Source organism: Siniperca chuatsi, linkage group LG13 (assembly GCF_020085105.1).
Source record: "Siniperca chuatsi isolate FFG_IHB_CAS linkage group LG13, ASM2008510v1, whole genome shotgun sequence".
NCBI classification, from domain to species: Eukaryota; Metazoa; Chordata; class Actinopteri; order Centrarchiformes; family Sinipercidae; genus Siniperca; species Siniperca chuatsi.
Window position 1 is genome coordinate 17086568 of NC_058054.1, and position 14254 is coordinate 17100821.

Sequence of the window (14254 nt, forward strand, 5' to 3'; positions counted from 1 at the left end):
ATTTTAGGGCCAATCAAGGCTCTCACATTGGGCTAGGGCACAGAGGATTTAAACAGCGGGAATTGAGGGGCTCATTCTTTCCATTCTGACCTCAGAAAAGAGAGACAGGACAATATCTGTCTGCTGGACTCAGATCAGATAACTGCTCTCACTGGTTTTATCACCTTTATCCCTACAGCTTGGCTCATGTTCATCTCAGATGATCAACAGATTGTCCACTTTCTCTTGTCCGTCATTTGGTTTAGCTGCTTTTCTGTCCTTGTGTCTCTCTCTTGTCTCTTCTCTCCTCCTTCTTCCTTTCTCACTTTCTGATTAAGAAATGTTTTAGTGCCTCTTTATGCAATGTCCAAGTCTGTTTGACCTTCCCCTGTCCCTGCCAGAGAGCTTTATGTTCCTAACACTCACAACGAGCCAGGCTAAACATGCACCAACACTTGCAGCATGAAACCTACCCATAAACATATTCCTCAGAGCTCAACACATGCATACTGCTGGTTACTACACACGCACACATTCATTCTGCACATGTGACCAAAGCACATAGTACTTACACATATACTGGCCACATCCAATCAGAAAGTGACAAATATCACAGGAACAAAACCACAGTCTGAAATCATGATATAATCTTAGTTCTCCTATTGACGGGATAGTGCTGCATTTATGTTCAGTATCAATTAATCAGTCATTAGTCATTAGTCAGTCATTAGTCATTAGTCATTTTTTCGAGCAAACATGAACATTTGAAGCTCTTTTGAGCAAATAATCACTTAGTATATACAATTTCCCAGAGCCCAAGGTGATATATTCAAATTCCTTGCTTGTTGCTTATCAATTTACAATGATATAAAAGAGAAAAAACAGCAAATGTTGTGTGCCATTGATTGATAGATTATCTAAACAATTAACCAAATATTAAAATTGCTAATTTTCTGTTAATCAACTAATCATACTTCTTATTTATGTGTCAGCAAAATGAATATTAAATGTTATGTTTTATTATGAAGCAATCTGCAGGCTATTGAAAGGCTATTTTTTCACTGAATGGATGGATTTTATTTAAACCAATTGATCTCTTAAGAACTCTGTACAGTACAGTAAAGTAATGCAGCAACTACAACTTGCAACATATGACCAGACATGTGTACTGCATAGCTAATGATGGTAAATGATTCACCCAAGTGGTCAAATAATAAATGATGTAACATACAAGTAAGAGGAAGATGTGTTTGTGTGTGTGTGTGTGTGTGTGTGTGTGTGTGTGTGTGTGTGTTCTCTGCTCTATATATAGACACCCATCACAGTGCACCTGCTATTCTGGCCCCTACTGGCCCATCTGCCCTCAGCAACAGATCCCCTAATAACCAGGCTGTGCGAGAGGAGGGACACTGACAGGAGTGTCACTCATAAACCAAACACATCTGCAACACTGATCACCTACTGACAGGTATTATCATTTACTCTAAATTCATCTATTGATGACGCTGCTCATTTTTCCATATTCCATACTGAACCATTTACATGCTCTGGTAGCATCACTTTATTTACATGAATGAAAACAGTGAAATATGATATTTTCAGTGCAAGACGCAAGAATATGTAACTAATGATTTTTTTCTTGATTAACTGATCATTTGTTTTGTTTTTAAAATGTCATAAAATACTAAAAAATCACAATTAGAATTCCTTAAAGCCCAAGTTGATGTCCTCAAAATTGATTGTTTCGTCCAAACCATAAAATGAAGAAAAGCAGCAAATCCTCTCAGTTTAGAAGCTCGAACTGGGGACTGTCTAATCGACTAATCATTTCAGCTCTATATTTAATTACAATTCATATCAAATAGGTCTCTACATTTTACAGTGTATTAATGAAAATGACATGACTGAAACTAAATGCTTTAAAAAATATACACCAATGTAAGCAACCATATGGTGAAGAGAAACATATAAATACACGCGTTATGATGTGTGAGTCTTGTCATATGGACACTTATATGAATACACGTGATAAATAAATCAGTGTACTCAAGCCTGCTCTATAAATAGAGTCTCTCGAGCTCCAAGAGAGATCACTATGTGCCCAGGACCAACACACCTAGTCTGTACTGTATTACACTGAAATCCTTTGGAGAGAGGATGTGAACACTGCCACTCTGTCATGATACTCAGCCAGCACAGCAACAAGCAGCACAGGTCAGATAGTAACTATGGAACAAAGATTTAGTCTCCAAGAAAAAGTGATTAGACCGATTAATCTTCAGCCACACGAGAGAGCGAGAGATTGTGAAGCACAAGGATTAAAATCCAGTTGGATGCCTGTATGATGTGGGATCAGTTTACTCAGTCACTGCTGGTATGCAGTAATTGTGGAGGATAAGGTTGTTCACGCTCAGGTCTTGCTCGGCTGAATCAAACAGCCATTTAGTTTTTCTCATATCAAAGAGTTGTTGGTGATCAGAAGAGATTTGGAATGAAGGCAGAAAGAAAGAGTTAAGTTTTAAATGCCGGCTGGCTCGTGTAAACAAACAACAGCTAAACTGGGTCACGCACACATACAGAGGGACGCAGATGGACACACCATAGACTGTTTAAAATAGGGACACACATGCACTTAGAAACAGAGTGCAAGGAGGAATGAAAAATGTTGACATTTTTAGGACTGCAAAAGATGATGAACAGAGAAAAGCAGCAAATCATTTTGCCTAAACAATTTATAAATAATTACAAGTGAGCCAGGCAGCACAGCAACAATGCTAAAGTACAACATAGTAATCTTTAAAACCACCTGTTATATAGCAATGGGTTGTATCTTCAAAGGTATTTTTGTGGTCTCACTCACTGGTCAACTTCCTGCCTGAAATGATCAAACTTTTGGGTGAAACCAACATTTAAATCCAACATTTCCACAAACTGCATCAGCCGCTAGTGCAGCAAAGAATAAGAGCGAAAATACATTTGAAGCTGCAACCAACTGCCAAAAACAGGTAAAGAATAAGGTTTCGGTTTTTCCCCAAAGGTTTGCACAGGGAACACTATGTGACTGAATCATGGTGTAATGTACTGAGGTCACCTATGGGGCTATGACTTTCTTTGAGGAACACAATTTTATTTCATTTAACAAAATAATTAAAAGTCCTCAAATATTAAATGTTGTCTAAACACAAGCAGCCATAAAACTTTCCCTAGATGAAATGCAATCAGTATAAAATCAGCATTTTAAAATGTAAATCAGGGAGTCTTTGACAAAAGCAGGGATGCACCAATCCAACTTTTTCTCTCCCAATACTGATTCCAACCTCAAATCAGGGTATTTTGCCAAGTACCAATTTAATACCAGTGCTCTCTTTGTTCCAAATACAAATGTGTACATCTCACTTTGTGAAACTGATTGGAATAATTGTTAAATAAGGTAAAATGAGGCCCAGCGTGACTGAACGAATGCACCTGATAGCATTCTATTACGACACTTACCACAAATCATTCTATTACGGCATTGACAAAAGTAAAACAACATTAAATGTGGATTGGTCATGTAATGGCTGACACCCAATCTGCTTAAATAAGATCAGTATCTGCAGCAATACTGATCCATCGGTTTGGTATATCCGTAGATAAAAGATAAAGTAAACAATAATACCAATCTGACCAGGGATTTGATGTCAGCTTTCAGTACTTTCACATTTTTGATACTTGTGCTACAGAGACATTTCGGTCTGTACCAGTGGTTAAACTGGGCCGGGCCTGTCCATAGGCCATGCTCTTCTGTGTCATCAGGCCGAGCCTTATACACTCACAGCTCACGCTCTCTGTCAAGGTTTATGGATGACACTGACTATTGATTAAATATTGAATTTAAAATGTTGATTAGCTGCATGCTGGGCAATATGGATGCACATCTCTCTATTTATCTCTGTAAATAACAACCATCAAGTACTCAGCCAAGCCATAGTATAAATAGTATTTTATATTTGAAAATGTATAAAAGGAACTCTGGAGGAGCCACAGCTGTATAGGTTTTATTTTACTATTTTGAGACATAAAGCTGCAGCCATAGAGAGTGCATTTACAGAAAGGTTTTATTGTCATCAGCTGGCATGGCACTGCCAACAGTATCCAGAATGACTTTGATTAGTGTTCAGAGCAGAGAGTTGTCTAGCCTTGTTATATTTTATTTACAGTTTGTCAAATGATATCAGTCACATTTTGTATGTGCACACACATGTGCACCCATGGCAACCCGGAAACCACAGAGCCCCCCACTTAACAAATCCCAATTAAACCCCTGGTCTGTACCAAAAAAGGCCTATTGTTGAAATTCCATTAGGTTCACAGTGTATCTCACTGGGCCTCTATATATCCAGAGTGCAATCTAGACTAAATGTACACTGTCTAATTTAAGGGCATAAAATCTTCACATATCCCAGTATAAGACAACAATGCACAGCAAAACAGAGGTCCTGCTGGACAGATGACATCTAGCATCAAATGAAAGTTCCTGAGCAAAGAGCTAGTTAATGTGTAGTCCTTCGCAGGGCAGCCACATCTAAAAACAGGCACTTGGTAAAACAAACACATGGCAGGTCACATCACCTCAGCCAGATCAGTGCGACAGCTGGGTCAACACTGTAAGTGGCTCAGTAGAGCAACTCTTCAGGATAACATACTTGTATACTGTCATGATAACAATCGCCCATTATGACTGATAAAGGCACAAATGAAAGCAAAATCAATGATTTTTGATTATTCTGTTGTTAGTGAAACAACCCTTGGCTCCTGATGAGCAACTCCCAACATCACTTACAGTCCCATTTGTCATCCCATTCGTCAACAGGTTTCCATTAATTTCCTCATGCTCAATGAGAGGCGCGCTACTCACCGTGCGGTAGACATCTTCACTGCTCTCCTCGTACTTCTGCTGTATCCTCTCCTCCAGGAAGTAGATACGGAGCTTGAGGCTGAAGTTCTCCTTCTTCAGGTCATTCAGGTGCTGTGACAAAGTACGGTAACCGTTAGACATGACCGTCAAAGAGCACCGACACTGCTTGACATGTCCGTTATAGGTCAGAAATGAAAGGTCGTCTTTGACATCTCCATATCATGGGGGAATATGGAGTCCATTTTAAAGGACATCGGCTGTCAAGGCATGTCCGTGTGTTAGAGTCTGGTAACCGTTAGACATGCTAGCTTCTTCTCCAAAAGAGCATGATGTCAGAACAAACAAATTATTTACAAAGTGGCATCCTTGATTCTAACAGGCCATTGGGATTCCATCTACAAAAGCAAACACACACTAAAGCTAACACATTCACACAAACACACACACACACACACACTAGAGTCTATAGGGGTGTTTGCAGTGCAGAGGGCGACTCTGCAGCCGGGGCGGTCAGAGATGTAGCCATGTCAGCTCCATGGTGTGTTCTGGACTGCTAGGGGGACGGGACAGGAGCTTATTTTACTGGAGGAGACATCCCTGGAATCCCAGACTGCCAGGGGAGATGGGTGGAGGGGGAGAAGAGGGGAGGAGGGATGGTGTATGGGGGGAGGTAAGAGGCTCAGGGCTCACAGGCAGTTGTGATATGAAGGGAAATCTCACCCCTCTGCAAAACAGCAGCAGCAAAAGGAACAAACAGGGACATGAAGAGAAAGGAGGGGGTTAGGTGTGAACCCCTTTCTGTTAATTTCATTGTGTCTGCTTGCTTTCAGATGTATTGAAAACAAATGTCATTTGTGCAGTTTAACCACTTCTCTATCTGATTTTAGTATATTTGTGAGTGTAGAGGTTGATCCCCATTGAGAGAACAGCTGAAACTCTGTCCACACTAGACTGCATGTTATATAATCACAACAGTGACTCACCTTCATCAAGTCTCTACTGAATTAGGGACATGACAATCTCATTAATTATTTTGGTATTTTGCACATTTATTTCTTTTGTAATAACACACTCAGGGTGCTAATACACTTTCTAACAAGTTCTTCAAGCTAGGAAACACTTTCCTTGAGTTCTACTTTAGGGAGATACTATACAATTACACCTTTGGGAGTTTTCATTAAGAAGCAAACCACTCTCTCTTTTGTTCTAATAAATGCAAATTCTTACTGCTTTAACCCTCTGAACTCAGACTGGGTCAAAAATATTTAGTATCCTACCTAGAGCATGTTTAGTGACCCTCACATGCCAAATAATGGGCTTTCTGAATAGCCTTCTCTCTCCAGAAAATCACAATATGTAGCTTGTCTGGCTGAGAGTGGTGACAGTGCTTTCAAATAAAGGCGATAAAAGACAGCCTCAGGTTCAAGAGTTAAAAGGCCGCAGTCAGACCCACAGCATAGGAGTCTTATATTTACTTGAATCAATATTTTTTATATAAATGTTAATACTGAGTCAAATGACAAAGTCTAATGTAAAAGGGGTCGCTCGTAGGGGGACTGCCCATTGTTCTGAGGGCCCAGTATTTCGAAACCCAATAGTACATAAAATGTTCCCAGTGGAACGAAAATCCATCTGTCCGACAGCCTGTTATCCCAAAAACAAATGCCCATTGCTCCAAAGGCTCACAAATAGGCTACACACTCTCCCTGCAGTTGGGTTAGGGTTAGGGGTTAGAGGTAGGGTTAGATGTTTGATTTTGTTGGAACAGCCAAGATGACAAAAAGACTGTAGGCTATTAAGACAACTCCGACTGATCTTTTTTGTTTTGATTTTGATCAGCGTACATTTAACGAGTCGGGTGACGGGGGCGCGCACCAACTGAGATAAAACTCTCATGATTTTATTCCGACATTGGAAATTTGTCTGTGACAGTAAAATTGCTTGAAATGTCGTTTGGTGTAAGGCCAAAAAGATATATATTTATGTTTTTACACAAGCCTATATAAGGGCAGAAACCCCACCGATTCAGCACCATAGACAGGGCCGGCAGTCACTTAACTAACAACTGAGTGTGTATTTTTGGAGCAATAAGCCTTTGGAGCAATGGGCGTTTGTTTTCAGTATAATGAGCTGTGGGACAAATGGGCTTTCGGTCCAGTTAGACTATTGGGGTTCCGGAATAATGGGCCGTCGGAAGAATGACATGGTAACGCTCATAGTAACGACCCAACAGAGAATTATCACGCAGCTAACCAGCTCTGCAGACCATTTCTGTCTCTTTTAGCTAATTGTTTTGTTACGAAAAGTTATGAAATTTACTGTATGGTTCAGTCTCACCAGTCTCAATAAATTCTGTTTGTAGCAACAAAATTAAACTGATAAACCCACTGTAACTATGCTACCTGCCCAGCTCCAAATGGCAGACAGACAAAGTTGCCAGCTAGCCAGTGAAGAACGCTAACGTTCGTGAGCTGAATGCCCAGATATTTTTCTCAGGAGTTGGTGGAGACAAAAACAGAGCTAAAAGGAGAGTAAATATTGGACTTGCAGTCGTTTAGTAGCGAGAAACATGAGTCCAAATGAATGCTAATGTTGCTTTTTGTCTGCTGGATGTTAAACTAAAACTGCTAGCTAACATGTTAGCCATAACAACTTCATGAGTGATAACATCATGTCAGTGCTGACAGCTTGTTTTGGTGTTTTTGTGCCCCCTGTTGGCCAAAACCCAACCAATTTAGCTATTAATTAAGCAAATGTAAAAGTCCCTGAGATTGTTTCTTTTTTTGCACTTCTTTGTTACAAGTCTAATATTATTGAGGGGGATGAGTCAATATCATCTGACATTTGTAAGCAAATGCATCTAGCCATTCTGAATTTACCATAAGCCTATGATAGTTATACAGTTAAGCTAAAATTCAGAAACTCCCCTGACAAAGGCTAACCAGCATGGGAAGGCAGAGGGTCTAATGGAAGCAGACAGACAGGTGAGTGGAAAGACGTTGGATGAAATAGGAGACCTGGGAGCTGTGAGCCACAGTGCTATTAATAGGGATGTGTCCTGAATCTCACACAGTGGTGAATCCCTGAATGTCCCTCAGAGAGATGAGTGAACAGGAAGAAAATAACAGAAAGGCAGACAGGCTTCCACTAAGTATTTTTCATCTCATAATAAAAGCAACAACCTCGGCTAAAATCAAGTTTCATGACAAATGTCCGGTGCAAAGAGCATCAATGATGAAGTGACTGAGACATGTTACCAACACGTGCAGTTACGTCATTATTAGTTCTTGATGCATTCAATGAGTGTGCCCATTAAAGTGTCACATTACGTGCTGCTGCTAAATAATTCTGATCAAAGATAGGATAGGCGCCAAGTGGAGTCTCAACATTACATTAAGGACGACTTCACGTACATAGTGTGTGTTTTTAAACAACTCCATACCTGACACAACTCATACACACTCACACTCACTTTTCAGCTCTTCATCAATGACAAATACATAGGAGTTAATGTGTGCAAATATGTGCATGGCGTGTGTGCTGGAATGTGTTTATTTCAATGTAAAAGTGACACATCCAAGAGTTGGCAGCCATGTAAGTGACTCCAGCTTGGAGTAGGGTGCTGTCTTTCAGAAAGTAACTTCAGCTTTCGTGACTAGTTGGTGACACCTCCCGTTTTAACAGGGCTCAGCAGCCCCTACAGAATAACATTAAGGGAATATCACTGTTAGAGAGTTTTCAGTGACAGTTATAGTGCTTGACTTGCATTTTATTCTGATCTGGTATGTGTCTGACACATCGAGCACTGAGGCGTGTATTAAAGAAAATGTGTGTTGGACTTGGGAATCAATGAAAAACTGTGTGATACACATTGGGTATTTCAGAGGACAAACAGTCATACTTGTGTAAACTGTTTTACAAAGAGCATAAGCTGCAGATGCTACTATTGGCTACGCTCATTGACTGTATATACAGTCTACGGGTACACTGCACAAGACTGCAAATGGACAATATACATTCATACAAAGTGGGTTACTTGTTTGCTGTATTTACCAGAAGACACAACCGATTAAGATAGTTTGCTACTGAAGCAACAGATGAACGGATGGAGGGATATATTGGAAAACAGTGTTTAATATGTTTAATATTGCTCTGCCACTAATCTGGCAATGCTTTGATACTTAAAGGAATATTTTTTGGAAAATTTGCTTGCCAAGAGTTTGATGACACCAGCGATAACACTCTGTCTGAGCGTTAATTATGAAGCTAGAGCCAGGAGGCTATTAGCTTAGCGTAGCATAAAGAAACAGGGGGAAACAGCTAGCCTGGCTATGTCCAATACGGTGGCCAACAAGGGCAAACAACTTAAGAAAACACATGCAAATCGACAAAACACAAACAAATACAGAAATGCGCTGCAAATACACAAAACGACAACAGAAGTGTTTCCAGAGGACACTGAAAAGGTTTGTGACTCATGAAGTCGGGTCCGTATCATCCGTTCATTGTTTTTTCTCCACTTTGTGTAGTCTGATCTGCAGCGTGCACTTACCTCGCAGAAGGTAAATTTGAAAAGGGAAATTTTAAGGAAAATTACTGTTAATCAGAGATAATAACCAGGTTCATTAATGATGACAGACGAACTGTAGCCTTTTATGAACGTTGCAGCTCACATAAATAGCGTTTCCTAGGTTAATATCTGTCATAAATTCTAAATCCTCACAAATAATTAAAATTACTAATAGAATTCCACTTTTTTGGTCTGCAAGGTCTTGCGAGGTACATGCAGCGGTCACTTTCAGCGCTTGCGCAGAGTAGAGCAGTAGCAGAAGTCAGAATGATACACACCCCGACTTAAAAAACTTCTTGAGTCACAAACCGTGGCAACAGCAAGCGTGTCCAAGCAGTGCTCAGCACTATTTAGTGTCCCTTCGAAACACTTCTGTTGTTGTATTGTAAACCATTTCTGTATTTCGTTTTGTTATGTGCATTTGCAGCGTGTTTTCTAAATGCTGCACATGTTTCGTCAAATTAATGAAGATGTTTTCTTAATTTGCTTGTGTTTTGACCATTTGCATGTGTTTTCTTAAGCTGCAGTGCATTTGCCCTTGTCGGCCACCGTAGTACAAAGTCAAATAAATCTGCCAACCAAAATGCTAAAGCTCACTAATTATCACGTTATATGTCATTTCTTTTGTTAGTACACAAACATAAAAGTAAAAACGACATTTTGTGGCTAGTTACGTGCTGTAACTATTTACATGTACTACTTACAGGTTAACTGTAACCCCGTTTTCAGTCTTTATGCTAAGCTAACCATCTCCTGGTTCTAAGTCATATTTAATACAGACATGAGAGTGATATTGATCCTAGCATCACACTCTTGGCAAGAAAGCAAATCAGCATATTTCCCACAATGTAAAACTATTCCTTTTAATTAATCTCTGTAGGTGCCTGTGGATGCAACAAGCTTTTATATTTTTGTCCACATAACCATCTTAAATAGCTATAAGAGAGCATATATTAATATTCATTTAAACACATTAAACAGCTACATAAACACTGCTCTCAGAGACTTAAAAACCCCCAACTGTTTAGCTTTGTCTGGCAAGTCTGGCAACATCAGAGCAAACTGAACAAAAACCTTTTCATATGTTCCATATTACATCCATTCTTTACGATTTTATTATTACCAATTAGTCAGGGTCTTATTTCAAATTCATATTCTCCATCATTTCTCTTTAATTTCAAGACATCTACATTGTCAAATTTAATTTCAAGTTAAATGTATGTATGTAAAGGGAATCGGTGCCTTGTTAAAATAGCAGGATAAATGATTACTGTGGGTCTCCTTACTCATTACAACACCCTGCTGCCAAACATTAAAAGGGATATTTAACATAGTCTGTTTTGTAAAATGTGACTGGTACGATGCCCAATAATAGTGCAGGAGAGACTGATGAAAAAAACCTCAAGTGGGCCATCCTGTAGCCAGAGGCAGAGTTTCACCACCAGGAGGGTTCAGGGTGTTTTCCATCTGATATCATCAGCTGCAGGTGTTCTGCTTTTCTGTACAGTAGTTTAAATCATATATTACAGAGAGTGTGGATATGAGCATGGATTTCTAGGTTAGACACTCTTGATTTTCTCAACATTCAATGATCTGATCCCATAGTGAGGATACTGCATCAAAACAAACCAAATCAGCTCATTACTTCTTGTAGGAAGACATGGAGCCACAAGATGGCACTGTCAAGCACATTTTCATTGGGAATATTATTACTCACTACAGTATTATTCGTTATGCTGAAGGATAAGGAAGTGTAACTCAAGTCAAGCTCATTGATAATTCTAAACAAAATCTCTTACCTGTTCAAACTCCTTGAGTGTGTGAAGCTGAAGAGGAGGAGAGTTGTCTGTTTCATCGCTACACAAATCTAAGCAAAAGAAAAATCATGGAATTAGCAAACCATATAAGCAGTTTATGTTTTTACACAAGCCTAAAAGTTTTTTTTAAATGAGCTAAATACCTGTCATGTGACCTGTGATCTTGGATGAAGTCTCCTCCTTCGCAGCACTGTCAGCATGGGTAACACAACACATATAACACACGAGAGAGAGAGAGAGTGAGTAAGTGATAAATACACCTGTGAAATCCAAAACCTACAGCAGTATATCCATCACGACATTTCTAGAGGCGTGAATATCAAACTAAATGAGCTTTGTAATCCTGAAATGCAGGGAGCTCCTCTAGAAATTAAAAAGCCACTTAAACCTTTTCACTATAACAGCATGATCTCATTTGCACCTCTGCAGGGAATTGGGGGTCATCAGGGAGTCCCAGCAGGGGAGAGGAGAGATTTTGAGGGATATAGGAGGAGCCACAGAGGGTCAAAGTTCAAAAGAGCCTTTGTCAGGCCTTTAGTACACCGGACTATCTGCTGTCTACCAGCCAAAACTGGGGCTGCCTACATGACAGTTGCAGTCAATTGAATAATTCTTTAACTTTAATCTGGTGATAAACAAATGATTAGAGTGCATGTAAACACACTGAATGATTTGCACAAGGTACACTACAATGTGTGCACTGACCACAGTAAAATGGTAGCATTTTATAAGCCCAATACTGTGCCTACTACTACCACTTCTCAGACAGGGCTGCATTAGTACTCCCCCTTTCAGTCTCTGCCTGGCAAATTCCTCTGACAGCTGCTGGGTTAGTAAATGTAAAGACAGTTGGTGCGTGCCAGAGGTTTAATAGTTCACCAGGTGGACAAATAGTCTACATGCTGCATCACTGTGATGGGCAGGGAATCACAGATCACTGCTGTTTTCTTATGGACTGTGCAAACACCAGTGGGATGGCTATGGTTACAGTGTATGTGGGAGGGATTTGGTGATGCAGTAACCTACATACAATATGACACACTGCATGGAGAATTTCAACTGTGGGGGACTGCCATCACTCTGAATTAATACAAGTAACTGTTATACTGTATGCAGTTATGCTGTTTGCATAACGTGGGTTGTGATGAGTGACTGTTTTGGATTAACCTATTGAAAGCCAAACATTAAGTATGCATTATTTATTTATTTTTTTGTCGTGCTCTCTCAGCACCTGAGTGTGTGATGGAATTTAATCTTATATATTACTTCTGGGCCTGCTACACAAAGTGTCTCCCGGGCCCTATTGCCCAAACACACAACCGGGCCCTTTAAATATTTGCTACTGTAACGCGATGTTCATTTAAGCAAAGTAATCCAAAATTAGCCACCTGGAGCGCGTCCTTATCCGTATACATTTCATCAGAAAATCCTATTATAAATGCATTTGGGGGAAAATACAGACATCCGGTGCAATATGTCACTCAAAGTCAAAATGTGTTTCGCCAGTGGCCTCAATACCTTTATCCACCGATCTATGAAGCATGCAGATGGCTACTGTAGTGATACAGCCACGTATCGTGTGGGTAAAAGGCCTTTATTACACCGGAGTATGTACGACTGCTTTTTGATGGAAGACTGAAAATAACGACATTGTAACCGAAAGGGGGGTTTAATTAGCCCAAACCACGGTTTATATGCCCGAGTCGTGTTTTGGTAAAATACCCAATGAGCGCTACAGTCTTCCGCTGCGGTGTCCCCCCGCACACAATCGGCTAAATGCCGCCTCACCTCTCAGACTCTCCCCAGATTTGCTCCGGCGACGATGAGCTCCAATCCATATAGGCAATTCCTTTAGTCAACGGGCATCCATGCCGGTAAGTCGCTGCCTTCAAATCATCCGTCCGTTATTCATTTTTAAGAAAAATAAAACCACACAGGGACATGTTAATGTGGGCTACGCGGTCGACGCACCGCACACCGCTCAGGTTTGGATTGGAGGGGGTGTGTGAGGATGCGCCCCCTGTAAAATGAAAGCAGGGATGTAACAGAGCCCCCATCCCACAGAGCAGAGCCCCTGCTGTTCAAGCAGCCCACCACCACCATATGAGCTGACAGGAACAATGTGCTGTTTCAAGAGTAAAACCGCTTTCTGAGGTTACACCATTTAAAATAATGAGCTGCACAGATTTAACTGAAAATAGCTGACTTTTCCAAAATAAAAGTAGGCCATGTTTTCAATGCAAAATGTAGCCTAATATTCCAGTTTTCACTGACAGAATTTTACATGCAGTCCTGCTCTTCATACAGCAATATACTGTCTTATTATAGTGCCCTTCATGTATTCTTCTACATAGTAGGGGTTTATCAAACTACAAATTACCAGTAGCTGGAATACATTACTCAGATATGAACAAATAATAAATAATAATGTACTTTAAACAGCAGACGTGGGAGAAGTATTTAGATCTTTTACTTAAGTAGAAGTAGCAACATCACACTAATATTCCATTCAAATTCCTGCATGTAAATCTTACTTAAGTAAAAGTGCTCATTACGCAGCACAATGGCCCCTGACAGACTTTTATTATTATATATTGGATTTTATCATGGATGCATTAACGTGTAAGAAGCATTTTAATGTTGTAGTTGGTGGAGGTGGTTGGTGAAGTTTAGTTTACTGTTGGGCAGTTTAATCTGTAACTGAATAAACAGATACCTATGACTTCTAAATTAGAGCAGTAACATTTGTTCTAACTGCAAACAATTTTTTTTATCATTTTAATCCCATGACATAATCATGGTGCCTCTAGCTTCTAATTTTAACAAAGTTATTGCAATATTTGCTTTCAACACTAACTTTGCTCTCTAAGGATACATCCTTCAAAATAATGCCCTGGTCATCCCATGATTTACCTGAAGAGAGTTTATTTTCTTTCAAAATAAAAGAACCACAACCATGTTTTCAGGGCAAATTTTACTGAGACCGAACAT

At 39.9% G+C, this 14254-nt stretch overlaps 1 protein-coding gene across 1 annotated transcript in view; it reads right to left on the reverse strand.

Annotated features, from left to right (window-relative positions):
* LOC122886404 (myomegalin-like) overlaps nucleotides 1-13276 on the reverse strand; it is a 48825-nt gene extending 35549 nt beyond the window's left edge. Inside the window, exons 1-4 of the mRNA XM_044218559.1 lie at nucleotides 13052-13276; nucleotides 11407-11453; nucleotides 11246-11313; nucleotides 4877-4987 (exon numbers count right to left, since the gene is read on the reverse strand). Of these exons, the coding sequence (XP_044074494.1) occupies nucleotides 4877-4987; nucleotides 11246-11313; nucleotides 11407-11453; nucleotides 13052-13101 (276 nt within the window). The 5' untranslated portion in view covers nucleotides 13102-13276. The remainder of the gene's footprint in view (nucleotides 1-4876; nucleotides 4988-11245; nucleotides 11314-11406; nucleotides 11454-13051) is intronic.
* Nucleotides 13277-14254: the final 978 nt, after the last annotated feature.